The sequence below is a fragment of the Dromiciops gliroides genome, chromosome 1, assembly GCF_019393635.1.
Source record: "Dromiciops gliroides isolate mDroGli1 chromosome 1, mDroGli1.pri, whole genome shotgun sequence".
NCBI lineage: Eukaryota > Metazoa > Chordata > Mammalia > Microbiotheria > Microbiotheriidae > Dromiciops > Dromiciops gliroides.
The window spans coordinates 69,628,499-69,655,185 of record NC_057861.1 but is presented as its reverse complement, the minus strand read 5'-3'; the positions used below and the strand labels follow the sequence as shown (position 1 = coordinate 69,655,185).

General features: G+C 50.5%; 2 protein-coding genes across 5 annotated transcripts; both read right to left on the bottom strand.

Moving 5' to 3' along the window:
* Positions 1–98: 98 nt before the first annotated feature.
* GIPC1 (GIPC PDZ domain containing family member 1) lies at positions 99–14,560 on the bottom strand. Of its 4 annotated transcripts, none has more exons than XM_043976159.1 (7): positions 14,039–14,176; positions 9,553–9,872; positions 7,136–7,321; positions 6,559–6,739; positions 4,521–4,633; positions 4,322–4,403; positions 106–4,217 (listed from the first exon to the last, which is right to left on the bottom strand). In XM_043976159.1, the coding sequence occupies exons 1-7, from the start codon at positions 14,073–14,075 to the stop codon at positions 4,066–4,068; spliced, it is 1,071 nt and encodes a 356-aa protein (XP_043832094.1). In that variant the 5' UTR covers positions 14,076–14,176; the 3' UTR covers positions 106–4,065. The 4 variants fall into 4 exon arrangements, with proteins under 4 accessions (XP_043832096.1, XP_043832097.1, XP_043832094.1 ...); XM_043976160.1 differs by lacking the exon at positions 14,039–14,176 and adding an exon at positions 14,431–14,560 and having other exon boundaries at positions 108–4,217; XM_043976161.1 differs by lacking the exon at positions 7,136–7,321 and having other exon boundaries at positions 99–4,217; positions 14,039–14,181.
* Positions 14,561–22,275: 7,715 nt separating this feature from the next.
* Positions 22,276–26,405, bottom strand: DNAJB1 (DnaJ heat shock protein family (Hsp40) member B1). The gene is made up of 3 exons (XM_043976163.1): positions 26,150–26,405; positions 24,101–24,681; positions 22,276–23,727 (listed from the first exon to the last, which is right to left on the bottom strand). Exons 1-3 carry the CDS (start codon positions 26,358–26,360, stop codon positions 23,497–23,499), a joined length of 1,023 nt encoding a protein of 340 aa, XP_043832098.1. The 5' UTR covers positions 26,361–26,405; the 3' UTR covers positions 22,276–23,496.
* Between the last annotated feature and the right edge of the window lie 282 nt (positions 26,406–26,687).

Genomic DNA, 26,687 nt, shown 5'->3' with positions numbered 1-26,687 from the left:
TCCCCTAACCTGAAAGAGCTTTAGAGGGAAGGACTGATTACTAGGATCTCCAAGCACTGACGCTATTAGCAAGCAGATGCCCCCTCCCCTTCTTTAATACAGCAGCACCCAGCTTTCTTCCTGGGAGCCAGGGTCCGTGAGAGGGAAGTACCCAGTTTCTAGGTAGGTGTGGGGTGGGTAGGGGTAGGAAGAACCTCAGGGGCGCTGTTGGCACTGCAGCAGCCCTGTCCCCTGAGGCCTCATGCTGCCAGGGCCACTTGGCAGCCCTCCTCTGTCTGTGGCCCAAGAGGAGTCCCCTCCCTCACAGTAGATGCTAGGTCTGGGTCCAATGGGACCCACAAAGGGGGGGGGAATATATGCTTACTACATGGTCCTGCTGGTTATATTGTGACCAGAGAGAGGGTCAAGAGATTAACAATCGATATGCTCCATGTCCACAGCACATTAAAGTTTACCAAATGCTTTCCCCACAACCACCCTGTGAGGTAGGCAATGCAAAGATTACTCTTGCTTTTACAGATGAGGAATTGGAGACCCAAAGGGGGTGGATTTGCCCGTGTCAGAGTCAGGATTTGAACTGTCCCCAACCAATACCAGTCTTTTCCCCACTACACCACGCGACAACCATCTGCTCTTTTAGGCCGGGGGAGGGGGGGGTGTCTGACCTTCTGCCCCCATCATCTCACCTCCACTAGACCTACAAAGAAGCCTATAGTTTCGTAGAATCGTTGGCTTTAGAGCTGGCAGGGTTCTTGGAGATTATCTAACCCAACCCTTTCCCAATTGAGAGGAAACTGAGCCATCCCCCCCCCATCCTCTCTAGTTCCTTACCCCCCATTCTCAGGCATGGGGCCCTCATACTTTTCTCATTAATAACAATAATAATGCCGGGAAAATCCAAACACTGGAAAATGTGAGTGTCTCAGATACACATTCCCCTTTTCTCCCCCCACTGCAGCCCTCTCTCTGGGGCTTCAGGCAGCAGGGCATCCCAGGTGAGAGGACCCCTTCCCAGCCCCTTGTACCACTCTGTTCCTGTCTTCCCAATGAGCCCAAGGACTTCAGAGCTGGGAGGAATCTCAGAAGTGATCTAGTCCAAGCCTCTCATTTCCAATAGAGAAGTTAGGTGAATCTCCCAAGGTCACAAAGAATGGCTAAGGCAGGATTCCAACTTGTCTCCTCACCCCAAATCCAGGGTCCTGCCGCTTATGGTGCTGATCTCTGTCCTCCCCCAAACAGTTCATGGATGGGCAGGGACTCCTAGGGAACACAGGCTTATAAACAGGGCTCTGCTGGGGGGACTGGCTGTGGAGCCAACCCTGCTCAGTGATGGGGCACCAGGCATCAGTGCCAGGAATGATGAGTTGAGGAGAGGAAGGAGGTGATGTTCTTTCATTGGGTGGGGGGAGGAATGGATGGCGGGAGGCTACCGCACCCCCCCCATTCTTTTATTTATGTCAGGCTTAGGCTGGAGGCGGTTCCCCAAGAACATGTAATCCCTGAGGAGGCTGGAGCTGGGATGAGGACAAGGAGTGGGTTGAAGAGGAGACCCAGGAGTCCTGCCCCCTATCAACTTCTCCTCCCCCTTAAAGTCCATCCTACTCCTCTCTGGGACCCATTCTGAACTCTGCAGTTCTAGACCCCAAGGACTCACACCCACCCCTCACTCATACCCAGAGAGAGAATCGTACAATGAGACAGAGTCATCCAGTTAGATACAGAATGGGAGACCCATCGCCAACCCAGAAGCAGCCCCTTTCACACTCCATGGGGGAGGGATCCCCCTCTGCTCAGCCAGTTCTCCTCCCCTTCTCCACTCCTGTCCCTACCCAGAACCCTGGGGGTTGAAGCTGGTTTTCCTGATTCCCCCCTCCCCCCCATTTCCCTGAGGCCCCTCTCCTTCTTCCCAGGGATGAAGAGCTGTCAAAACAATGGTGTCAGGTTTATGTCAGTATTCCTGCATCTTCCTCCATCGGCTTGGCCCAAGGCCTGAGGGGTCCGTGCTCACGGCGGGTAGGGGAGGGTTCTGGCTGCCAGCTGCTTTGGTTACTACTGTTCAGCAGGGTCCGGTCATCGTCTCTTGCTGCCCCCTACTCTGAAAGGCTGGTAAGATTATCCTTGCAATATGTCTGGCCCAAGGAAGAAACCGAGGCCCAGAGAGAGTAAGCTACTTGACTAAGATCAGATGCCCAGGGGGCAGCTAGGTGGCGCAGTGGATAGAGCACCGGCCCTGGAGTCAGGAGGACCTGGGTTCAAATCTGACCTCAGACACTTAATACTTACTAGCTGTGTGACCCTGGGCAAGTCACTTAACCCCAATTGCCTCACTAAAAAAAAAAAAAAAGATCAGATGCCCAGAGCCAGGACTTCTAATGACCTTTAGGATTTGGATCTGGAAAGCATTAGAACTAGTCTAACTGCATCACTTTACAGAAGAGGAAACTGAGGCTGAGCAAGTGGAAGTGACCTGCTTAGTAACTCAGTGAATATTATGTTGAAGCCACAACTTGCCCAAAGACACCATCCCTACACAGGGAGGGAGGAAGGGAGAGGAAGGGGTTCCTACCCCTCTGCATCCCATCTACCCCATCTCATTGTTTCATTTTTGGGGCCACACTTGGGGACTTAGATATTCCCACTAAGAATACTGAATTTGAATCAACAGATATGGATTCTAGACCCCACTCTGGGCCTCAGTTTCCTCAACTCTAAAATGGGAAATCAATTCTTGTTTATCTCCTCCTTAGAGGAGAATGTTTTCTAAACTGTAAAACATAAAAATGTGTTATTCCTGATGGGACAAGGTCCTTGCTATGTGGCTGGTGTCCAGAGATACAGGGACCTAGATAGACCAGAAGGGTGAGGGTGAGCCCAGTGTTTCTGCCTCTTTAGGAGTTGTGAAGCCAACAGGCATAAAGGGCCTCAGAAGTGGAAAGGACGCTGGAGACCAGTGAAATACAACCTCCTGAACTCACACAGAGAGGAAGGGGAGGCCCATGGTGGGGAAGGTCACCCCGAGTTAGTGGCACAGGGCAGCTGAAAGCTCCCCTTGCTGAGAAGCCTGGAGGGAGGGCCTGGGCTCTAATCAGGCAGAACAGTGGGCGGGAGGAGGCAGGGGAGACTGGGCCAAGGTCTCCTAATTCAATTTGGGGCACAGAGGGGATGGATTTCAGTCTACACATTCTTTCCCAGCTCAAGCTTAGTCCCCCACCCCTTAGGCCACGCAGCTCAGCTCCACTCAAGAGATCTCTTTATGTTAAAGACAACTCAAATATAAAACCCCCCAGTCAAGGCCTGCCCCCTGCCCCCCTCAGAGTCAGTGAGAGCAGTTGGGGACCCCTGAGGACACCTAAGGGAAGTCAGTCCTAGGCCAGGGGAAGGGTTCACAGCAGTCAAGTTCAAATACAGAGGTAACAGGTCTGGGGAGTCTCAGAGTGGTGATGGTGGCCTTATTGCAGTGGCTGGAGTGAGAGCTGGTGGGGGGTGGGGAGGAGTGGCCGCTTGGTCGACATTCCCCTCCCCTGCGTCAGGGAAACCGGCAGAGGTCACAGCCTCCCCCCTGCAACCCAGCTAGGCGCCCCAGGGAGGGGAGTGGGGCCAGTTTGGCAGCTAAAGTGGAAAAGTAGAGGCGGGAACAAGGGGGAGGCTTACCAGTTCTCCCTCCCCCAATCTAGACACTGAGGTAGGTGGGAAAGGGAAGAGTGGGGCTCCCTGGGGACCCCAGGCTGGCTGAGGGAGGGGTTGTACCGACTGCATGGAGAGCACTGAGGGTCAGGCCTTCTCCCTCCTCTGGCTGTGTGGGGAATGTCGGATTCCAGTGGCGGCCATGGTGGGGAGGGCCCGGGGGGCCTGGCTCCTGGGCTCAGCGCCTCTCTGACCCCTCTTCCCTCTCTCTCTGAAGCCCCCAGACAAAGACCTCTTCAGTGCTCTCTCCCCTAGATCGCAATTATGCTGCTGGGAGGGGCCCCAGGTATCTGGTCTCCCAGACATTTTGCTGCCAAGGCCCCACGGCCCTGGCTCATGTTAATGCCGTCCCACATTTCCTCAGTCAGTCCAATCTGAGTCCTAGTAGCGCCCCACTTTGGCATCTCCGATCGCTCCCCACACATCGAAGACAAACTCGTCAGGGAAGGCAAAGTCCCCCAGTCGTTCGTCCAACGCCTCCGCCAACTCGTCGGGGTTCCGCTTGTCCCGGCCCAGCTCCACCATGGTGGCTGCTGCTCAAAGGAAGGGGTGGGTTCAGGAGACGAGGCCTCGTGCCGTAGCCCTGACCGCCCGGCTGACCACCTCCAAGTCCACCTCCCCGTCCCAAGGAGCTCACCCAGTTCTGTGTCCCGGATGCCCATGTAACTCTCCAGCAGGTCATCCACCTTCTCGATGGCCTTCTCCTCGAAGGCTGAAGGCTGAGGGCGGGGAGAGAGAACAAATCACCTACTATGTATATGAGGCACTGCAAAGGAGGACCGGCCAGGGAACACAAGGCAGGGGACAGGACCATGGGCCCGAGCACCACCACTCACCAGCTCCTCCACTGTAGCTGGACCCCGGGAACGGAGGCGAAGGGTGCCCCTGCCGGTACCAAGTTGGGGTCCCGAGCCGGGGCGGGCCCCTGCTGACCGCTGACTGATCATGTCTGAGATAGGCAACAAGGGCGTCATTAGTCTGAGAACCTGCTGGGACCCTCCCTATCCGCGCCCGCCCCCCCCTTCAGAGATGAGGCTTTAAACCAAAGCTAATGAGTAGCAGGGCTTGGATTCAGGCCCCCAGACTGGAGAGCTCTTTCCATCACCCCCATGGCGGCCTCCCCACCCAGCCCCAGTCCAGCTGGGGTGCAAGGGCTCCTCTCCAGGGCCACGGGACTCAGAACTGTTGGCAGTGGGCTGGGAACCGAGACCTATCAAAGGAAAGTGGCTTGCCGAAGGGAACAAACTCCTAAGTGGCCCAGGCAGGATCCAAATCCGAGTCTCTTGACCCCTAACATAAAACTCTCAACTGCCTCAAACTGCTTTGAGAGGTGTCCTGGTCCCTGATCCTTCCTCCCTTGGGGCCCCCTCCCAGGGCCGGGACAGGATCCAGGCATTCCACTGGGGGCTGGAGAAGGCACAGTGCGGGGAGGGGGAAGGGAAGGGTTGGCTGGGGTCAGGGGCTCCAGGGCTGGGAAAGGCCTCTAGTTGGAGGGAGGAAGGATAGGACAGGAAAGCCTTGGAGGCTGGTGCTGATAAAGCACTGGATCTGGAGGGGCTGGGTTTGAATTCTGACGACTACTTATCCAGAACACTTTGGGCAAGTCTCCTCATTCGGGGCCTGTTTTCCTTACTTGTGACATAGGTGTTGGACAGGAGGATCCCAAAGGTCCCCTCCAGCTCTAACTCCTGGGCTCCTACAGGGCAGCCAGGAGGCTGATAGGGAAATAGCTGCCAGAGTTCCAGGGGAGTGGGCAAACAAGAAGTCTGGGTTCTTCAGTAGCACCTCCCTGCCCAACCCTAGGCTGCCCCAGGCCAGATCCCAGAGCAAGGAAGTGCAGTGGGGAGGGGGCCATTGGGAACAGGATGCCTAGCCCCTTTCTCTCCTCCCCCCTTTCCAATATGGGAGCAGCCTTCCTGGCCCCCATCCAGCCTCCAACATTTCAGCCTCCTCCCTCCCCCTTCCCCCTTCTTGGCCCAGGGCTGTGGTCCCATTCCTGAGAGGCAGCAGAGCCAGACGCAGGGGGCTGGAGATGGCATCAGTTATGGGCAGCCAAGCATCCCCAGCAGGGGCTCCCTGTGGCTTGGAACCTAGAGATGGGCACCTTAAGGGTGTGGGGAGTCTGAGTATGAGGGAAGAGGGAATTTTGCGGGGCTGAACTAGGGGAGGCTGGAGTGGGTTGAGTACTGGGGAGGGAATTAGTGAGTCTGGAGGAGGAAAGGGGAAGGGCTGGGGGGCAGGGAGACCTTAGGGAGGTTTTTAGGTGAAGAAGCATACAGAGGTTTAGTGAAATTGAATTGGGGAAAGAAAGGAAGTTTGTAGAGGTTGAGGACCTGGGGGAGAGATAGAGATTTAGTTTTGGGTTGGGGGACAAAGCTGGGGCCCAAGCATTAGATCCAGCGAACACAGGGCTGCTAGAGAGATCACCAAGACAGGAACATGCCAGGGGGTGGCAGGTGCTACCACCTGAGACCAGTGTTGGGGGGAGGGGCATATGACGCAGGAGCTGGGGGGAGGCCCCACCCCCACCGGCTTGTAGAGCCTTGAGGAAAGCAAACCCATTAGTCCTGGGCCTCTTCCCTGGTAGGGAGCTCCCCCTACAGCCTGAATATGAGCAAGGGGGAAGGAACACTTGTTAGCTGTCAGGGTTGGGGGCATATGAAGAATAAGAGGCATAGGAGAAAGAGATCACAACCTACTTCGGTGGAGGATCTCAGAAGGTGGAGGGTTACCCCATGCCTCCCCCAGTGTCCCCAGTCTAGGCATGAAGCCCAGGCTACTTTCTTAGCCCAGTTCTAGGGTCCAACAGCCCCAGCCCACTTCCTGGTGCCCGCCCTCTCCTGTAGACCCTGTGGCTGCAGGCTCCCCCCTCACCAAAGGCCTTGCGGGGCTCTGTAAGCTTGAGGGTGAAGGTGCGGCCTCGGGGCAGGTCCTTGAGCATCTTGGCCACCTCGTAGTGGCGGCAGCCCAGCAGGTTCTGTCCGTTGATGGATTCTATCATGTCGCCCACATTGATCACTTGGATCCGGTCAATGACGCTGCCCTCCTTGATGCGCTGTTGAAGGAGACACACCCAGCTCCTCCATTCAGCCAGGGCTCCACAGGCTTTCATTACCCTAGCCCAGGCTGCTTAGGGTTCCTCGGCTGCCCCATGATATATATCTATATATATCTATATGTGTGTGTGTGTGTGTGTGTGTGTGTGCGCGTGTGCGCGCGAGTGCGTGCACGCATGTCTCTGATGTTCACAGGCCTCTGGGTAGGGGCTGGTCAGTCTCCACATCCCCCTTCATTTGACAAATGAAGTAACTGGAGATTCCAGAAGTCAGAAGACTTAGCCAAGGTCACACAGTTAAAACCTGTTACAACTGGGTGAGCCAATGTCCTCTAACCTCCACTCTTCTGTGTAAGAGCCCCCGATCAGGGCTTCCCGAGGCCCCTCCCCCAGTACCTTGATGAAGGCGTAGCCAGCCCCATTGTCTGTGATGGTCAGCCCCAGGGCCTCCTCTGACTTGAACACTTCTACTTCCTTGCGCTGGCCTTTGATGTGGGCGAAGATGAAATCCTCCAGCCCTATCTGGCCTCCAAGCAGTTTCTCCATGTCCACTTTGTGTGTGTTGAGAGTGCAGAACATTACCTGGGAGGAGAAGCCAGCCTGAGGATGGGCAAAGGACCAGTACCCAAACCTACCAGCTCTAGCCCCCTCGTGGTGGTGAGATGCAGGCAGACCTCTGATAAGAGTGACACGTGGTTAAATGTCTATATCTCAGGAAGAAGACCCATCTAGATCCTAATTCCCAGGGAAGCTACTCTCTAGTCTTGCAGAGCCACCCCAAGATGATGCCCAACATCTGGATGCCGTCTCACAATGCAGACACCAACACCCACCACAACTCCTGTCTCCATCCCACGATCACAGTGGTGGAGGCCACTCTCCAGCCTGGCCTTTCTTCTGCCTCCCCGGTTAGAACATAGTATTAACAAGAAGGAAGCAGCAGTCACAAAGAACCTCACCTGAGTTCTTTTGGGCAGGGTTACTAAAGCAGAAGATCCAGGGATTCCTACAGATACAGTGTACTTATATTGTAGCAAACCACAGGATGAAAGGGTTGCTATTGTGGAAAAGATGGGGAAATGTGGGTCAGACAACATTAAAATTAGATTGGAAACTAGCTGAATGGCCAATATCAAACAGTATCAGGAGTTTGGCCAAGCATCCACACAGGAAAGATGAAGTGGCTGAAGACTACCTATGACATAGGATGGATCACTTAGGCGATGTGGCTGTCAGTATGTATATCTGGAACAGACAGTACACATGGATGAGCCTGGCCCAGAATGAAACAGGTGAAGAGCACTTTGGAACACCTTCAGGAAACCGCAAATGACCCCAAGCTTCTTTTAGAAGTAAAAGTCCCATCTTTAGAACACCATATTCTAACAGTGATGTTATATGGATACAAGATAGGGAATGCAACTGTCTCTGAAGAACTGGAAATATCACACAGAGGGGAATAGGAGATGCCTGGATGAAGCTGCAAAATATAAGCAATGAAGAACGTCTGAGAACAGGAGTAAAAGGTGTCACCAGGGGAAGTTATGATAGGAAGAAAAGTGAGGCTGGTTATGTGGTGAGGGCAAGGATGACACATGGACAGCCTGTACTCCACTGGCATCTTTTCAGTGTCGGGAGAAAACAAGGAAGGTCTCTAGCTCATCGGGTGAACCTATGGGAGGGCATGGGGAACAACAGCACAGGATGGTGTGAGATCTGCATTGCCGAAGGGAACTGTTTAAGTATTTGAACGAGTCAACTTGGAAGGACATCTCCGGTGGAGTGTCCTAATGAATCTGTGTTTGGCCCTGTGATGTGTAAGATTCTGATCAATGATTTGTGAATAAAGTCAAAGATGATATGTCCCTATCAAACATGAAGATGATATACAGCTGAGATGGATTGCAAGTGCGCTGGACGATGGATTTAAGATCCCAAAAGATCCTGACAGGATAGAAAATTGGGCCGAATCAAATAAGATGAAATGTAATAGGGATCAATGTAAAGTCCTCTACCTGGGTACAAAAAAGCCAGTACCAGCACTTGCACAAGTACAAGACAAGGTGGGAATTGATCAGATAGCCATTTGTCTGAAAATGACCTGGGAATTTTGGTGGGTGGCATTAAGAGATGCAGAGATTCCAGGAATCAAGTGATAGACCTGTCTGGCTCTTCTCAGATGACATCTGGGGTTTTGTGTCCAGGTCTTAGCAGCACATTTTAGGAAGGCTACTGATAAGCTAGAGCTCATCCATAGGAGAGCAAGAAGAAAGGTCAAGTATGCTGAATAGGAAGATCACGAGAAGGAACTGTGCACGTTTAGCCTAGAGAAGAGAAGGGGGGTGGGAGCCACGGACACGATAGTTGTCTGGAACTATCTGAAAGGTCTCATCTGGAAGACATGGCATTTCTTTCACTTAGTCTCAGAAGGCAGTACCAGGAAGCTGCAGAGACAAAGTTCCTGACCATGAGACGGATCCCAAAGTGGAAGGAGCAGAGCAGAGGCTGTGTGACCATCTGTTGGCCTGTTGCAATGGAGATGCTTTGGAAGCTATCAGATGGACTGGATGGCTACTGAGGTTCCTCCCAACTCAGAAATTCTGGGACCTTTTTTTTTTTTAATTCTGGGATTCTTGTGACCTTGGCAACTAGCCTTCTCTTGGTCCAGGATCCAGGCCGAGGGTGTGGACCCCCAGTTTCTGACCTTCCCTCCAGCCCATCTAAGTTGTCTGGGCACTGCCTCCCTGGTACAACCCCACCCCACCTACCCCATCCTACATGTAGGTCAGGGTCTCAGCTCCCCGAAGCCATACCTCAGCAGGGGGCAAGCGGAAGGCCTCAGCAATCTTGCCATACAATTCCTTCACATTTGTGAATCCTTCGATTCGACCAGTAGGGCTTCCATGGGCCAGCTGGGTGTGGAACACCAGTCGGGGCCGAAGAGATGGGGGTGGGGGAGGTAGGCCCACATGGGGCCCCCCTCCCCCACCCCCACCCAGGGGACCTGACTCCCCTACACCCAACCCACCCCGTCCAGGCTCTGCCTCCTCATTTTCCACCAGGGGTGGTGCCTTCTTTCGCCGGCCAAGTCCCAGAGGCATGGGAGGTGTTGAAGGGGGCGCTCCCAGGAGATCTGTGGATGGCAAAAAGGGTATCCTTTCAAGCCCAATTCAAGCCCAGGCAGGTCAATGGAAGGGAAGAATCGTCTGACGACCAGACCCATGTGACCCCTGGCACTGGCACCACCTCTTTGTGCCTCCCTTTTCTCATCCACAAAAGGAGGCGGAACCCCATGGTTGCTAGGAGCTCTTCCAATTCTCAAGTTCTGATCTTATGAGTCTTCTACTCCAGGAAGGCTCCCCTGACTACAGTGATGCTGAAGCCTTGGGCCCATAAGACCTTCCCTCTCCTCCTACTGCTTATTGATCACATTGAGTGCTTCTCAGTGTCCCAGCCAAAACAGATGCTGCTACCCCTAGTCCTCACCTTGTCCTGCCCTCCCTCGAGGTATTGGCTCACGTTATCCCTCATGATTGTCCACTTCTCTCTGTTGAAATTGCTCTGTTCAAGGCCCCATCAGCAGTGCTGCTCCCTGCGTGAAGCCTTGACCAACTTCCCAAGCTGAAAGTGATCTCCTCAGACTCACATTTCCCATAACTCTTTGCCTGAGGACCCCTCATTGGCACTTAGCATAAAGTCCTCCCTCATATCAGTTATCTATATGCTTTAATTGCCCATGAGGCAGTGTGGTAGAGCTCAAGGCTTCTTAAACTTTTTCCACTCATGCCCCTTTTCACCCAAGACATTTTTACGTGACTCTAGGTATATAGGCATACAAAATAGGTATACATAACCTTTTACTGTTGCCAGATTTTTCATGGCTCCCACATTCAGTTATGTGGGACCCCTTATGGGATGGCAAGTCACAGTGTAAGAAGCTAGGATATAGTGGAATAAGTACTTGGTTTGAAGTTGCAGGATATGGGTTTGAATCTCATGTCTGACACCACCTGTGAGACCCTGCATAAGTCACTTCTCTAGGCTAAACAGCTAGGGAGGCTGTTCTCAGATTCTCTGTGCCTCAGTCTCCTCATCTGTAAAAAGAAGAGATTGTACCAGATGACAGAGTTCCTCCTAGCTTGAAATCTACATGACACTAGGGCCTGTGTCATATCTGTCTTTGTATGCACAAGGATTTGTATACATTAGGAGCCTAATGTTGATTTCTTGAATGGATGCTTTAAAATAAATGAAGCCTCAGTTCAGTTCAATTCAGCAAACATGTATTAAGTGCCTACTTCATGACTGTACCATGTTGGGCGCTGGGGAGATGCAAAGTTTCAATCAGAACCTTGCCCTTTCTTCCTGATGTTTATGATCTAGTAGAGAGATAAAGCACAAAGATTAAGTGTAATGCACAATTAGCATATGTATGCCAAAGTAAATCAGAGATATGGGGAAACAAAGAAAGGTACCAGTGAGATCCAAAGAAAATGCTTATTCCAGAGATCAGGGAAGTCTTCCTGGAGGATGGAACATTTAGGCTGTGCTTGAGTGGGCTAAGTTAGGATATAACAAGTGGGAAGTAGAAGATTCTAGGGCAGGGGGAAGGGAAGAAGTGCTAGAAGTCTGGGAAGGTTGAGTGGTACTAGAATCGATAGTATACCTTTCCCTGTATCCCCAATCCCTGGCACAGTATTCTCTTAGATGTGGAAGGCACTTGATAAATGTTTGAACTGAACTGAAATGAAATGATTCTTGATTCATTCATTTATCCATCAATCCATTACTGAAAGCCTGATGCCAGGCACTGATGGGGAGATATGGGAATCAGGAGCAGTGATGGCCCTGAGGGAACTCACTCCTCTTCTCTCAATTCTTATTCTCTCTTTTTATCGCCTTCTCTCTAACTAGCTTCTGAGCTCGGAGGGTGGTGTCAGTGCCTGCTGCTTCTCTGGTTTCCCTCCATTGTGCCTAGCACAGGGCCAACTTACTCACGAATACTTTGTGAACATATGATGTGCCATCACTTCGATCAGACTGTGAACTGTGTAAGGACAGGCCCAGGACCTAGTCTATCTTCCTCTTCACTCCCCAGTGCTGAGCACGCGGCCCTGCTGTATCCTGTCAGAGCCTTCAGCCTAGGCTCCTGTGGCCCAGTGCGAGTATCTCTCCCTCCAACCTCCCATTTTTCTAAGTTTTCATTCCCCTTTCTCCCAATCGTTAAGGGAGAGAGGAGAGCATTCCAGATGTTCAGAAAGGAGCTTGTCTGCTGGAATAGAGAACTGGCTGGGAATATACTAAGGCTCTTGGGGATCCAGGGGAGATTTAGGGCAGCTGGGAAGCAGAAACTCCAGGTTCCCACCCTTTTCAGACTAAGAAGATCGAGAAACACCACGAAACTTGATTTTTACTGGCTGTGTGCCCAGGTGAGGTCTCTTCAACTTCTTTGACCCTCAATTTCCTCATCTGTGAAATAGGTATAAATATACCCTGCCTACCTCACAGATAAGAAAAGGAAGCACTATGTAGACCTTAACAGATGATAAAATGCAAGTTAGGGAGAAAAAAATTGGGGGAGGAAGGGGTTTCTTTAACCTTATAGGGCAAGGTGCTAGGGGGTAAAAGAAGAGAGCACCCTGCTCTGGCTCCCCCAGTTCATCTGGGGCGTTGTTCTGGATGGAATGAGGGCGGGCCAGGCAGCGCTGATTCAGCCAGACAAACCAAACCGGCTACTGGGTGTTTCCTGGGGAGAGAATGCTGGCTAGACGCCTGCCCTACTCAGCAGAGATGAGACCCAAGCATTTTCAGCATCCCCCCACCTCCCACCTCCAAGCTGTTCTCCCAAGACCCAGGATACCTGAGTCTCCACAGAACTACCTCACCTCCTCTCAAGTTCAAGTTTTAGTTAATAATAAGTCCCATTGGGGCAGCTAGGTGGTGCAGTGGATAGAGCACTGGCCCTGGATTCAGAGGGATCTGGGTTCAAATCCAGCCTCAGACACTTAACACTTACTAGCTGTGTGACCCTGGGCAAGTCACTTAACCCCAATCGCCTCACCAAAAAAAAAAAAAAAGTCCCATTTCTACAGGGTTTATGGTTGGCAAAGCATCTCCCTTAAAACAACTCTGAGGTAGTGAGATGAGTATTATACCCATTTTATAAATGAAGAAAACTGAGATCCAGAGAAGTAAAGTGACTTCTCCACACAGCTTATAAACAGCAGAGCTAGGATTCAAATGCAGGTCTCTCCAACTCCAAATTCAAAGCCTGCATAGGTTATTCTATATTTGTTTTTATTTTTTTTTGCAGGGCAATGAGGGTTAAGTGACCTGCCCAGGATCACACAGCTAGTTAAGTGTCAAGTGTCTGAGGCTGGATTTGAACTCAGGTCCTCCTGAATCCAAGGCCAGTGCTTTATCCACTGCGCCATCTAGCTGCCCTTATAGGTTATTCTAAATGGGACTTTTGAGGATGGGAGAGGTAGAAGGGTAGGGAAATTCTAGTGGATCCCTTTTCTGGGAACCAGTGCCCAGCAACCTCCCTAAAACAAAAGATTAGGTGGAGGTGGTGAAACCTGTAGCAGGTGCCCACTCCACCCAGCAGGGACAAGAACAAGAGAAAACTAGAGTCCTGACTCACAGGGGGCAGTCCCAGGAGCTCCAAGGGGAGGGGTTGGGCCACCACAGCCACACCTCTCCACCCTGGGTTGGGGATACTCTCTCACGAATATTCCAATATAGCCAGAAGCCTGGGGACCAGAACACAATTCTTGACCCCTACATCATCAGTACAGTCTGGAGAGGAAAAACCCTCCAGGTTTAAGGGGGCCTTAGTGGGGATGTGTAGGGAAAGGAGGGACTGGATAGGGGGGCTCCCCTCCTGGTAGCCCAGCACTGACCCCCTCCCTGCGGGTCTGCGAAGCCAGCCTGGGACTCGAGGGTCAAGGTCCTAGCATTCGTCCCTGGACTCCCACTCCCCACAAGCCCTGCGGCTCCCGACGAGTTCCCCTTAGGCTCTCTCGGACCCCGCCCCCCACTCCCCCAGACTGGTCCCCTCGAGAAGGGTTCCAAGGCCTGCAGAGCTACCCGGCCCCTCGGCCATCTGTGGCTGCTCCATCTTTGTGAATGTGTTCCCAGATGCCCTCTAGGCCTAGGGCCTTTGTGTCCATCCCCACAGTGCGACCACACTCCACGTTGGGACATGCCCCACAGCCCCACCATCCATCCCTTCCCGCGTGTCCCTGGCCGTCAGGGTCACTCCAGCTGCCCACCCTTGTCCCGGCTGTATCCCGGTACCTCGGCCTGTCCGGTCCTCGGTGCACTGGGTCCCCATCCCCTTATGCTTCCGTGTCTGTGAGCCTGTCCCCACTCACGTCCTCTCTAGTCCTGTGTTCCAGTGTCCCAGAACAGGTTTGGATCCCCCACCTCATGGGTACCTCTGAACCTGCACTGGCCAAGCGCCCCCCCACGACCCTCCCTGAATCCTCCCGTGTCTGTGCCCTCGAATCCACGTCGCGGGACGCCCCGCCGCTCCGGCCTTTCGCGTCCCCGCATGTTTGAGCCCCCTGGGTTCCCACGCCCGTCAGCCCCGTGAGTGTTCGTGGGCGTCCCTGTCCTCGCGCGTCTGCGACCCACTGTCGCGCCCGACCCCCAAAGTACCGAGATCTGGTCCCCAGGGGGGCACTCACCTGCGGCCGCCGCCTCCGCGAGAGGATAGTCCCTCCGCGAACTCCAGCCGGCCGCTACCGGGGCCTCCCTCTCCCGCAGCGGCGCCCAAGAGAGGGGCGGGGCTGATTCTTGAGGAAGACCAATCGCCGACCACCTCTTGGGCTACTGGACCAATCAACGCTGTAACAGAGTCGGGGTGGGGTCGGAGGACACATTCCAGAGGGATCCCTCCGCCTTGTCCTGCCTCTTCTTCATCCACCCCACCCCATACTCCCCCACTCCCCGTCAGAGTGGACCAGCCCTACTTGCCCAAGTTGGGATGGACCATACCACTTAGAAGGGTGCATAGGGAGGAGAAGGGAATACTCAAGAGCAGAGGCCTAAAACTCTAGGCCAATCACAAGAATGGAAAGGAGACGTGCTACCAATCAGATCGTGGTGTCGCAGAACCACGTGCTGTACCCTGGGTGTCAGTCAAAAGGGCTGGTATCCACCGGACGGGAATCTAGTGACTGAGGGTGGGAATGAGGGAGCGGACCCCGGAGAGAGAAGAGAGCGCAGGGACAGGAAGAGTGGGGGCACACCTCGTGACCACGCATTAACTCCACAAATACAAATACCGAGCGGGGCCCCTCTAAATAAGAATAAGAACGACAGTTTACATTTCCCTAGCTCCTTGTTTGCGGCCATCCTAGCAAGTGTCCTCATTCCCTTTTTTTTTTTTCCTGGTGAGGCAATTGGGGTTAAGTGACTTGCCCAGGGTCACACAGCTAGTAAGTGTCAAGTGTCTGAGGTCGGATTTTAACTCAGGTCCTCCTGAATCCAGGGCCAGTGCTTCATCCACTGCGCCACCTAGCTGCCCCCTCTTTTTAAAAACTTTTACAAAAATTTCTATTTGTTTGTTTATTCATTCATTTATTTATCTATTTATTTATTCATTCATCCATCTATCTATCTATCTATTTATTCAGCATTCCCATTTTGCAGCTAAAGAAACCGAGGCTACAGAGGTGAAGAAGTCAGTCGCCGAAGGTCGCACAGTTGTCAAATGTAAGAACCAAGACAGCGATTTTATTATTGGGAACTACCGGGCCAGAAAAATCCCTCTACCAATGCAGCTCTCCACGGCCTCTGGAACTTCAGAGTCCGAAGGAACTGCCTAGAGAGAGTTTAAGTGACTTCCTCAGAGTCACACAGCCAGTATGTCGCCACGATGCTTCTTTGCAACCCTTAAATCACTAAATTCTGGTTGCTGTTATTTTGTTTCCAAGATTAGCGCTAATCCTACTACACGTGTTGTGTTTTCTAAAATAACCTCACAGCCTTCTCTCAGGAGTCAGGAAGACCTGTATTCAAATTCGGCTCAGTGTGATCCTGGGCAAGGACACTTACTTGTGTCTGCCTCATTTTCCTCAACTGTGAAACGCAGACCTAAAATAGCACCTATCTCATAGGGTTGTTGTGAGGAGCAAGTGAGGTAATATTTGTAAGCCGATTAGCATAGTGCCTGGCACCTAGTAGGTGCTTAATGAATGCTTGGTCCCTTAACCTTTCCTTATGCCTGGTCTTACTTCATGATGCATCAACGGAAAATAGGAGTCATTAGGAGGCAGATTCACTATCCCCAGAGACTCTTTAGCCTTCTCCTAAAAAGCCCAATAGAAAACATGGGATAGAATTTTAAGTGCAAAAGCCTTGGGGAAATGAGATTTTATGAATCATTCCGGTACATCTGCAGAGATGATAGGGGCGGGATTTGCAATCAAATGCTAGCCTTGGATAAATCTCCTTTGGGACTGTCTTCCACTGTAAAATGAGAAAGTTGGATTATTTTTTTTATTATTTTTGGGGGTTTTTTTTTGCAGGGCAATGAGGGTTAAGTGACTTGCCCAGGGTCACACAGCTACTAAGTGTCAAGTGTCTGAGGCCGGATTTGAACTCAGGTACTCTTGAATCCAGGGCCGGTGCTTCACCACTGTGCCATCTAGCTGCCCCCGAGAAAGTTGGATTAAATAATCTCTAATATTTCTTCTGGTTCCCAAAGAATTCTATGATATATTCCAGGGACCCAGGAGATAACTTCATGAGACCTACCTCGGAAAGGAGTGAGCTTTTTTTTTAATAGGCATTCGGGGAATTGTAGTTCTCTCAGCCTCCCCTGGGAAACTGGCAGGGTGGGTGGTGTTTATTCCCTTTCGCCTCTACATCAGTATATAACTGATTCCTGCTGTTCCCAGTCTGGAGGGAAAGGCCGGAAGCTGCTCTCAGATGAGGTTGCTAGGGACAGACTGATTACTGAGGGAATGTGTGGCTTATAGGGCAAAAATGGAGCAAAGTAGAGGAAAAATCCGGAGACAGCATCTCCTACCCCCCACCCCTTTAGGGCAAACAGATCAATCTTGTTGTATCAGGAAGTCAGGGACAACAGAGTTACTGTCCCTTCTCCCTTGGGGGGGGGGAGGGAGGGGTAGCCTCTGCCATCCCATTAGAGCGACTGGTTGTCATAGTGAATGCCAATACTCTGGAGATGGCGAACTCTAAAGAGGCTCCCTCAGCACCCCAAACTTGTCTCACCCAAGCAACACTCACAGGATCTAGAACTGGAAGGAACCATAGAGATCACTCAGGACAGTCCTCACTTTACAGAGGAAGAAACTGAGGTTGAGAGAGAAGAGCCTGCCTGCCTCAGGTCAGGCAGCTACTAAGAAGAGCTAGAATTCAACGTCAGGTCTTCCGATGCCAAATTCAGTTTGGAAGGGAAGGAGGCAGAGGGGGGTTGCAGCAGGGACAACAGAAGACAGACAAGGGCTAGCAAGGGGCACCTGTTGCTAGGAATTGAAACTCCCCAGGCAATAAGCAGGGAGCAGTGAGAAAGAACTCTGGATTGGGAGTCTGGGTCACACTTATTAGCTGCGTGATTTTGGATGGCTTGCTCCACTTATCTGAGTTTTCTCTGTAAAACATAGACCTAAAATCTCTTCCCATACCAAATACTATGACCTCATCCAACCATGTCATTTTACAGATGGGTAGGATAAATCCCAGAGATTAAGTAGCACGACTGAGATTCAAACCCAGCTTTCCCCTGCTCTCCCCCCCCCCCCCAATCAATCCAGGGCCTTTTGCTTGTTAGACGACCTCTAAGGCTCCTTCCTAGTTCTAAATCCTATCATTTTATGACCTCTAGATATTCTGATTAAAAGTAACAAAACCATTGTGTCGCTGGGGGAGGGCAGGGAAAGACAGTGAGGCTGAAGGACATGAGAAAATAGGCCCAGTAGGATGGGAAGAGGATTAAGAAGGTGGAAAAGGACAGGGCCGGGAAGGGGCCTACAGCTCAGCTAGGATTTCGAGTTGGAAGGCCAGTAAGAGATCAGCTACACCACCCCCACCCCCTCATTTTACAGATGAGGACACTGAGATCTGCGGGTAGAGAGTAAGCGGCACAAGTAGCAAGTTAGAGATGTGGGATGTGAATAGAGGTCTTCTCATCTGCTTCCCCACTCCCCCCCATTTCCGCACCATTCTAGGATGCAGTTTGTTGATGTGCCTGAATGAAGTTCAGTGCTCACGCTGCCCTTCGTGAGCACAAGTGCAACCTCTAGCTCACCCAACCAGCCCGACAGGATTGGGCTGGGCAAGGAAGGGCACTGCTGGGAAAGGAAACCTGAGGCGGAAAGGCCAGAAGCAGAGGCAGGGATTCAGGACAGATCCTTTTCCTGGTCAAAGCGACCACTCCAAAGGCAAAGGGGTGCCTAGGAACTCTGAGGAGACAAGCTGAAGAGCTCTGCCCACGGCATGGGGGTGGTGTTCAAACAGCCCTTGATGAACAGCTGGGTGAAAGCCTCACTCGGAATCGGTTTGGTGCACTTACTCAGACACACAGCGGTCCAGTGGAAAGAGCCCTGGGTTCAGCACCAGATTTGGCTTCCAATTTCACTTTTTGACATTCTTTTCACCTGTGTGACTCTAAGCAAATTGCCTAACCTCTCTGTGCCTCCTCACTTTACACATCTGTAAAATGAGGGGGAGGTTGGATTAGATCAATCAACCAGCACTTATTAGAAGCCAAGTCCTGTGCTAAGCTACTGGGGACACAATGGGAGGCACAACAAGTCCCTGTTCTGTAGAAGCTTATGTTCTAGTGGGTGAGACTGCATGTAGATAATTAGGTATGTGCCACTGAGCAGGTCTGGGAGAAGGGAAGGAGGCAGGAAAGGTCCCCTTTAGAAGGTGATGTTTGCATTGAGTATTTATTTATTCGTTCATTCATTTATTTATTTAGGGTTGGGGCAATGAGAGTTAAGTGACTTGCCCAGGGGGCAGCTAGATGGCACAGTGGTTAAAGTGCTGGCCCTGGATTCAGGAGGACCTGAGTTCAAATCCAGCCTCAGACACTTGACACTTACTAGCTGTGTGACCCTGGGCAAGTCACTTAACCCCCATTGCCCCGACAAAAAAAAAGTGATTTGCCCAGGGTCACACAGCTAGTAAGTGTCAAGTATCTTGAGGCCAGATTTGAACTCAGGTCCTCCTGAATCCAGGGCCAGTGCTTTATCTACTGCCCCACCTAGCTGCCCCATGTTTGCATTGAGTGTTAAAGGAAGCCAGGGATTCTAATAAGTGGGTGGTCAGGAAGGTGAAAATTCCAGGGGTGGTGGTAGGGGGGAACAGGCACTGTAATGCCATGGGGACTGAGTTCGAGGTAGAGTGTGCCAGTATGGCTAGATTGCAGAGTGAGTGGAGGAGAAGTGAAACATGAAAAGACTGGAAAGGTACATTTGTAGCTTTAAATACCAGAACAAGTGGCCTTGGATAGCCTCTAAATCTATGATCCTTCTGAACAGAACACGGGATTGACAAGCAGGAGACCCAGGTTCAAATTTCAGCTCTGCTGCTTACCACCTGTGTGACTTGAATCAAGTTACTTTGTCACTCTCAGGTTCAGTTTCTTCTATAAAATGAGGGGGCTGGCCCCTAACAGCTCTAAATTCTTCGATTCTGTCACTGACTTGATTAAGGGCATTTTCCTAGATGGATGAGAGGCACTGATGGAGTCCTGGAGGAATCCCTGAATTTGAATCCTGCCTCAGGAGTTTAGCAGATTCCTAGTACTTAATCTCTTTGAGCTTGTTTCATCTACAAAATGAGGATGATGGCACCTGTTTCACAGGCTTATTATGAGGAACAAAAGAGCTAATGTATGGAAAGTGTTTTGTAAAACTTTAAAGCATTATCTGAACCGGGCTGTCATTAGTGATTGTACGAAGGTGCCTTCCGGTTGACAGTCTATCTTAGGTCTGTCATCAAGTACTAGCGTGTAGGCCTAGAAGCAGGGGGAGGGGGAGAGCCTAGAAAGATGCCGGCTGCCTTTGGCAAAAACCTTTCCCTAGCCTTAGAAGAGTCTCCGGCAGAGGCTAGTCAGGGAAGAGAGGGCTCTAAGCTGCTGGTTCCCAGGCCAGATCACTGAGGGCACAGAGGGGTTAGCTTTAAATCCCAAAGCTCAGCAGAAAAGGGCATTATCACCCTCAGCTGACAGCATAGCCACTGAATTCCTTTCAAAGCCAACCTCCAAGCTTACTCCATACAAGCACCAGCTTCCTTCCTCTCTAAAACTGTCTGTGACTCCTAACCTGGCCCTTGTCCTAGAAGCTCCCTTACTAAGCCCTGCAAATGAGCTCTCCAGTCCCTTCTTGAACAGGGATCATGGAGGCAGAGAGAGGGGAAGTTGTGATAGCAATGAAACCAAATTGGCTTCAGGAATAAAATCTGGAGCTGAAAGGACAGGGGGAAATCATTGATTCCAACCCTTATCTATGTAGGAATAAAGTAAGGCCCACACAGAATGGTGACATGTTCAAAATTGCACAGTTAGTAGCAGAGCAGTAGCCTGTGTCCTCTGGCTCCAAAACAACTTCATTCCATGATTTCCGTATGTCTGTGTGTGCACGCACTAAGGTATATCTCACACATCCATCTAGATCTGCCCATGCATCTCTCCACACATCTGTGTTGTATCCCATCCCTTTGAAATGTAACTGTTTCATTTTAATTTTTGTATCTAATGCAGTGCCTGGCACATAGTGGATGATGAATAAATGCTTGATCGATCCAATTTCCATTTCAGCTAGCCTTTAGAGCCAAGCTCAGAATTCAGATGCAGTGTGAGATCTGGGTTTGAGATCTCCTCACAGAGACATCACCTACACTTTACCAGACCAGGTGGGAGTTAAGTCCTTTGAAAACATGAACTGACATTAGGGCATCAGTGCTGGATGAAATAGCACAGCAAACCAGAAAAAGTGTGTTACCCATTGTCAGAAAGAGTGGGGTTCCAATCTGGCTGGGTCTTCCAGTGCTGTGACCATGGCTTAATAACTTCATGCTTCCAAAACTTTTTCCTCATCTGAAAATGAATTTAGTATTGTCTACCCTAGAGCTGGACTTTTTTTTTTGGGGGGGGGGAGGCAGGGCAATGAGGGTTAAGTGACTTGTCCAGAGTCACACAGCTAGTGTCAAGTGTCTGAGGCTGGATTTGAACTCAGGTCCTCCTGAATCCAGGGCCTGTGCTTTATCCACTGCACCATCTAATGCCCCACCCAAGAAATTTTTACACAGAAGGGGTAGATATATCAAACCTTTTGCTGTTGCCAAATTTTTTTTGTGACCCCCCCACATTCAGTTACATGACTCCATATTGGGTCAAGACCCAGTTTAAGAAGCTTTGATGTAGGGGCAGCTAGGTGGCGCAGTGGATAGAGCACCAACCTTGGATTCAGGAGGACCTGAGTTCAAATGTGACCTAGGACTCTTACTAGCTGTGTGATCCTGGGCAAGTCACTTAACCCCAATTGCCTCACCCCCCCCCCCAAAAAAGAAAGAAAAAAAAGCAGCTTTGATCTAATTTGTGGAATTGGGCTAAATCATCTTTTAAGGCTCTATTTTTTGGCCATTAAGCATAAGCTTTTTTCTATTTCATTCATTTTGGATGGAAGTTGTTGGGAATATTTACTCCAGGGTTTTAGCATGAAAGGTCCCTCACTAAATTACCTCATTACTGATATATGCAGTGATGCTTGACTTTAGAAAGGAGGGGGCTTGGTAGTTTTGTGAGGTAGGGTCCACTTCAGTACATCAACTCCTTGAGGACAGAGACTAGTTTATTTTTTGTATTTCCGTGGCTTAGCACATAGTAGGTGTTTAACAAATGTTCATGTTGGGCTGGATTAGATAGGGGGCAAAAAAATTCTATCTCAGAATTAGCCCTACAACAGCAAAACAGCAATTATTTTACTATGTTTTGAGATGAGCAAAAACAAATTTTTTTTTTGGGCAGGGCAATGAGGGTTAAGTGACTTGCCCAGGGTCACACAGCTAGTAAGTGTCAAGTGTCTGAGGCTGGATTTGAATTCAGGAACTCCTGAATTCAGGGCCGGTGCTTTATCCACTGCGCCACCCAGCTGCCCAACAAATCTACTTTAACAAGTTTTTAGAAGGGTCACTCTGGGTGGAGATTCCCCAGGTAGAACTAGGAACCAGGGTACAAGATGACATTAACTCAGGTAACTATTGCTTCTCAACCCTGACTGCTTGTTTTTTAATGTTTGATTGAATTGTACACCTGCCTTCTAAGGGGGTGGGAATAAAGACCACTGGAGAATTGGTTAGATGGCAATCAAAAACCCTCAGGAATGCCTGGAAAAGCCAGCTAGAGGGTCTCAGGACTAATTCTCAGGACCTGAGAAGAAAAGTTTCCCTGGCTCCTTCCTTGTGTCCCTGGGTATTACCAAAGCCCATCCCACCCCTACCAGCCCCCTCCCTCCAGTTCTAGAATACCCCGAAACAGAGTCGTGGGAAGGCTCTCCTGTGGTTTAGCATCAGTCTTTAATCCTGACGTACTGCACATTGACAAGTCATATGCTTTGGTCTCGTGTCTGCAGCAGCAACCTTACAATTAAATCTACAGGCCTGAGCACCAGACCCATTTCCAGGGAAGAGACAAAGTTGTTCCAAAAAAAACAACCCCAAAAATTTCATTTTAATTCCAATATGGCCCCATACAGAGAGCAGCAGCTGTAATGCATTGGGTTTTTTTAAGTGCACACCAAATTTATACAGATTTATACAAAAATTATTTACAGAAGTTCCATGGTGCTCCTGTATCAGAAGCAAAGACCCTTTTATCAAAAGGGATTATAACTAGGGCTGTGCTAAATTCAAAAGGATTGGATCCCTTTGAGAGTCCAGAGTCCATTTTGTTCACACTGGGTTAAGGGATTTGCAGGGTTAATGCTAAATCCTGTACATCCCAGGTGGTCCAAAAAGAGGAAAAGACAATAATGGACCCCAACCTATGAATGGGCTATAGAGAAATGACTATAGAGAAAAAATTTTAGAATACCCCATTGGTTACCCAAGCCAAGTCTCCCATTTTCTCTCTTTCTGTTGGCTTTTGGACACCATCAAGGCAATTCTGAAGGTAAATTATAAAGGTTTCATTCTGGGACAGCAAGAAAGGATGTAATTATTTTTTGGAAGCAAAAACAAGACACATGAAGACAAAGTTGGAATAAAATACATATCAATAACACCACAAACAGCAATGAGGAGCAGAAATGGTCTTGCAACCAGGACTGTACTCCAGGCAGACATCAACTAACAATAAGAGCCAAAACTGCTAAAGAACAGCAGAGTCCAATTGTGGGTCTAATGCTTTCCATCTAAAGGAGGGAGTGTGTATGTGGGGGTAGTTGATATAGCTCAGGGTCTGAGCTGGAGATGACAGAAAACTTGTATTGTTCCTGGGAAAAGGGGGAGGAGTCTAGTTATACTGGCACCATTTAAAGAGGGTCAAATTCCTTGGAATGCTTTTGTGCTACTCCATTACCTGTGAACCTATTGTTTGAAAAACCACTGAGGCCTAATGCAAGACTTTGAAAGATTGTAATATATTCTCTGGAAACATTCAGCATATGAAAACCCTCTGTGGTCCCTCCCACCCTGGGGGCCCACAACTGTTGGAGATGGTCCAGAAAACCTTGAGCTTTGGAAATGTCCTTGGTTCAGTCCTTAGGGAGCAGAGATTGCTATATAGGCAGGATCTGCTCCAGGACGGTTCTTGAAGACTGGGGAATTCTGTCAGGGAAATTCACTTCAAACTCAATTATGAGGTCTCCACGTTTCTCTGGTGTTTTGGGGAGGGGAAGGCCTTCTCCAGGAACCTTCCGCCTCATTCCAGGCCTGATGACATCCTTGAACACTATGGGTATGGTCCTGCCATCCAGCGTTGGGACATTCACTGTACAGCCACACAGGGCCTAAAAGCAAAGGCATAAGATTAAATAAAGACTTTGACTGGGTAGGGATGACTCTTTACTGGGGTAAGTAGCTAAGACTTTCCCTTCAATTTGTCTCGTATAGACCCCTGTAGCAATTCCAGAAAGTGTCTCTGCACAGATTCACATGACTAATCACATAAAAGCAATCAAAACATCTGTCTCTAAATTCTGCTGAGAGATATTTAAGTTTTAGGTAAGGGAGAACACAGTGTATACAGACACTATACTAAACTTGGGATCAAAAGGCCTGGAATGTCATTGCTGGTGGTCACTTTCAGGCCACAAGTCTATTTCTCTAAGGTTTGTAAAGCCCAGACTCCTATGACTTATATTTATCGATGTCCTGCCTTACCTCACGGAGGGAGATCCTCGCTGGGTAAATTACATCAGACCCATCTCTCTTAAATATATTGTGTGGCTTGTCCTTTAAAACAAAGACAATGTCAGCTGGAATGTTGGTTGAAGTTTGGTCCCCCTCTTTTGGGAAGGTAATCTTGGTCCCCTCTTTCCACCCTCTTTTCACTTCAATGGTCAGGATCTTGTCCTCATTGCGGATGCTCTTCCCATCGGGGTTAAGCCGCTTGTGGGAGATCTTCATCTTTTTGGTACAACCACTATAGATCTCCTCAAGTGAGACCCGAAGGTCGTGAGTAACCGGGGGATCCTGTTTTCGGCGACTGTGTTCCTGGGCTGGACGGGGTCGGCCAAAGTTCATATTGGTAAAGCCACCCATACCCAATGGGAAGTTGGAAAATGGGTCATCAACGTCCATGCCTTCTTCCCCGTTTCGTTGACCAAAAAAGGTGTCAAAAGGGTTGCGGCCACCAAAGAACTCAGCAAACATGGCATGAGGGTCCCCATGGAAAGTGTAGCTGAAGGAGGCACCGTTAGGACCAGCACTGCTACCACTACTAGGGCCACCTCCCTTCAGTCCTGAAAAAGGAGAAATAAGAATTCAAATAAAACTGTTTTTCTTGTTCTAGAACTCCCTCTTTTTCCCCAGCCAAGGAGAGAGGATCTGGGCATCAGCAGGGAATTAAAAAGCATTGCTTTTTTGCTCCATTTTCTATACTCCTGTTTTTCCCACTTAGAAACGATTTTATTTCAGAACAGAGAGACAGTATGTTATAAATAGGAAGAAGAAGCTAGGCTTTTGCATCCTAGCCTTGGACTGCCTAGCTTATGAGGAAAATTACTAGAACATATTTTGGTGCTAGCCCAAGCAATAAGGGTTGAAAATTTAAAAGCAGTATTAACTTCTACTTGACATGCCTAGATTTCAGCTGGTTACTCCTTGAGGTCAAAATATACAAGGCTCAAAAGTTTTCAGCTTTACTAGCTTAAAATTTCAGTAAAGTTTCTGTTGCATCCTGTATAAAATCCTTCTTTCTAAATGGCAAAATACGACATTTCCAGTTACTTATAGTCAGTACTTTTAAAGAATGGCTACTCTTTGATCCTGATGCCCTTTGAGCCTTGACTGCCACATCAGTACTTTAAAGTATTTCCCCTGTTCCTTTAAGGTATATAAGATGCTCAGAAAGATCATTTTATTAGAGCTTGGGGAAAAAAAAACCAAACCACAACACCCCCCCCTCCTTTTTTCAAAGCACAATTCGACCATCCAGAGCATCCTCTAGTTCTGCAACTCCTGACTGTTATATGCTTCACATCCAAGACATCTAGATCTTTTTCTTACCGAGTTAAGGTAGGGAAAACCCCCCAGTTTACCTATTGGATTCAGGAGTTAGCATAAACTATTATTAATATTCCCATGTGAAAGCATACTAAGTGCATTTCCAGGGGAATGGGGCTAAGGGGAGTCATCAAACAAGTTTGCTAAGGAGTGGGGAGGAACAAAAGCAGACCCCGCCTAATGTACTTGTAGATCCTTTGCCCACACCCAAAGGCTGGTGAAGGCCCACAGTAAAACCTGACAATCTCCCTGCCTCCGGTCTAACTTCTTTGGGGGTATGACTAACAAACATGCTAGAAGCTTCTACGGACATGACAGCCAGCTGGTGAGCCAGCCAGGTCTCCACCTCTCATCGAATGGCTGCCAATCGGAATGCAGAGCAGCGTAGCCAATGGGCACGGGGGCCGGGGGCCAGCAGCCCCACCGGGGATGAGGAGGGAAAAAGTAACACTTGTTTATTGCAAAACCCGAAGGCGGGCAGCGGGGCGAGCAAACGTCAGATAGAGGTGCCCCGTCTCCCGGGAGGGAGGCTCCGGGCGGACGGCGCAGGCTCGCAGGAGCCCGGCCTCGCCGCGAGCGCCATCCCCGGGGCCCGGCGGCTCCGAGCTCAAAGAGGCGCCTGGTTTTCCGGAGGCGGCCTCTTGCAGCGCTGCCCGGGCTGCTCCCAGCTGACCCCACTCCCGCTCCAGCGGGCCCCTGACTCACCCTCCTCCCCGTAGCGGTCAAAGATGTCCCTCTTGCGCGGGTCGCTGAGCACGTCGTAGGCCTCGGCGATCTCCTTGAACTTCTCCTCGGCGCCGGGCTCCTTGTTCTTGTCTGGGTGGTAGCGTAGCGCTTGCCGGCGGTAGGCTCGCTTGATCTCTTCGTCCGAGGCGCCCCGGGCCAGGCCCAGCGTCTGGTAGTAATCCTTACCCATGACCCCCACCCTCCCGCCGCCGTCCCTACGGCTCCGCCGCCGCCGCCCCGGCCCGGACGCTATATACCCGCCCGGCGGAAGCTTCCAGAGCCCGCCAGCCCTCTCCAGAACCTTCCGCTCCGCCCCTCGCGCCGCACTGCCCAATCCCGGGCGCCGGAGTCGCACCACGTGACCCTTGGGGGGCGGGGTAGGATTGCCAACGGTTGCGGTCTCGAGACGCACTCCTCCGCCTTCTTTGCTCCTCCCTTTTGCAACGCCCCCGCCCCCCGCAGGGCGCGAGTCAGTTCTCCCGCGGCCTTCTGGGACCCCCACCTAGTTCAACAAGCT

What these genes read in the sequence shown, in the direction of transcription:
- GIPC1 (XM_043976159.1), bottom strand. Translation starts at nt 14,075, where the DNA reads ATGGGGACCCAGTGCACCGAGGACCGGACAGGCCGAG. An exon ending in CTGGCTACGCCTTCATCAAG is followed by an intron (nt 6,740 to 7,135) that starts GTACTGGGGGAG and finishes CTCCTTCAACAG; the next exon opens with CGCATCAAGGAGGGCAGCGT. An exon ending in AGAGCCCCGCAAGGCCTTTG is followed by an intron (nt 4,634 to 6,558) that starts GTGAGGGGGGAG and finishes TGCCTATCTCAG; the next exon opens with ACATGATCAGTCAGCGGTCA.
- DNAJB1 (XM_043976163.1), bottom strand. Translation starts at nt 26,360, where the DNA reads ATGGGTAAGGATTACTACCAGACGCTGGGCCTGGCCCGGGGCGCCTCG. An exon ending in TGACCGCTACGGGGAGGAGG is followed by an intron (nt 24,682 to 26,149) that starts GTGAGTCAGGGG and finishes CTCCTTTTTCAG; the next exon opens with GACTGAAGGGAGGTGGCCCT. An exon ending in CGAGGATCTCCCTCCGTGAG is followed by an intron (nt 23,728 to 24,100) that starts GTAAGGCAGGAC and finishes CTTTGCTTTTAG; the next exon opens with GCCCTGTGTGGCTGTACAGT.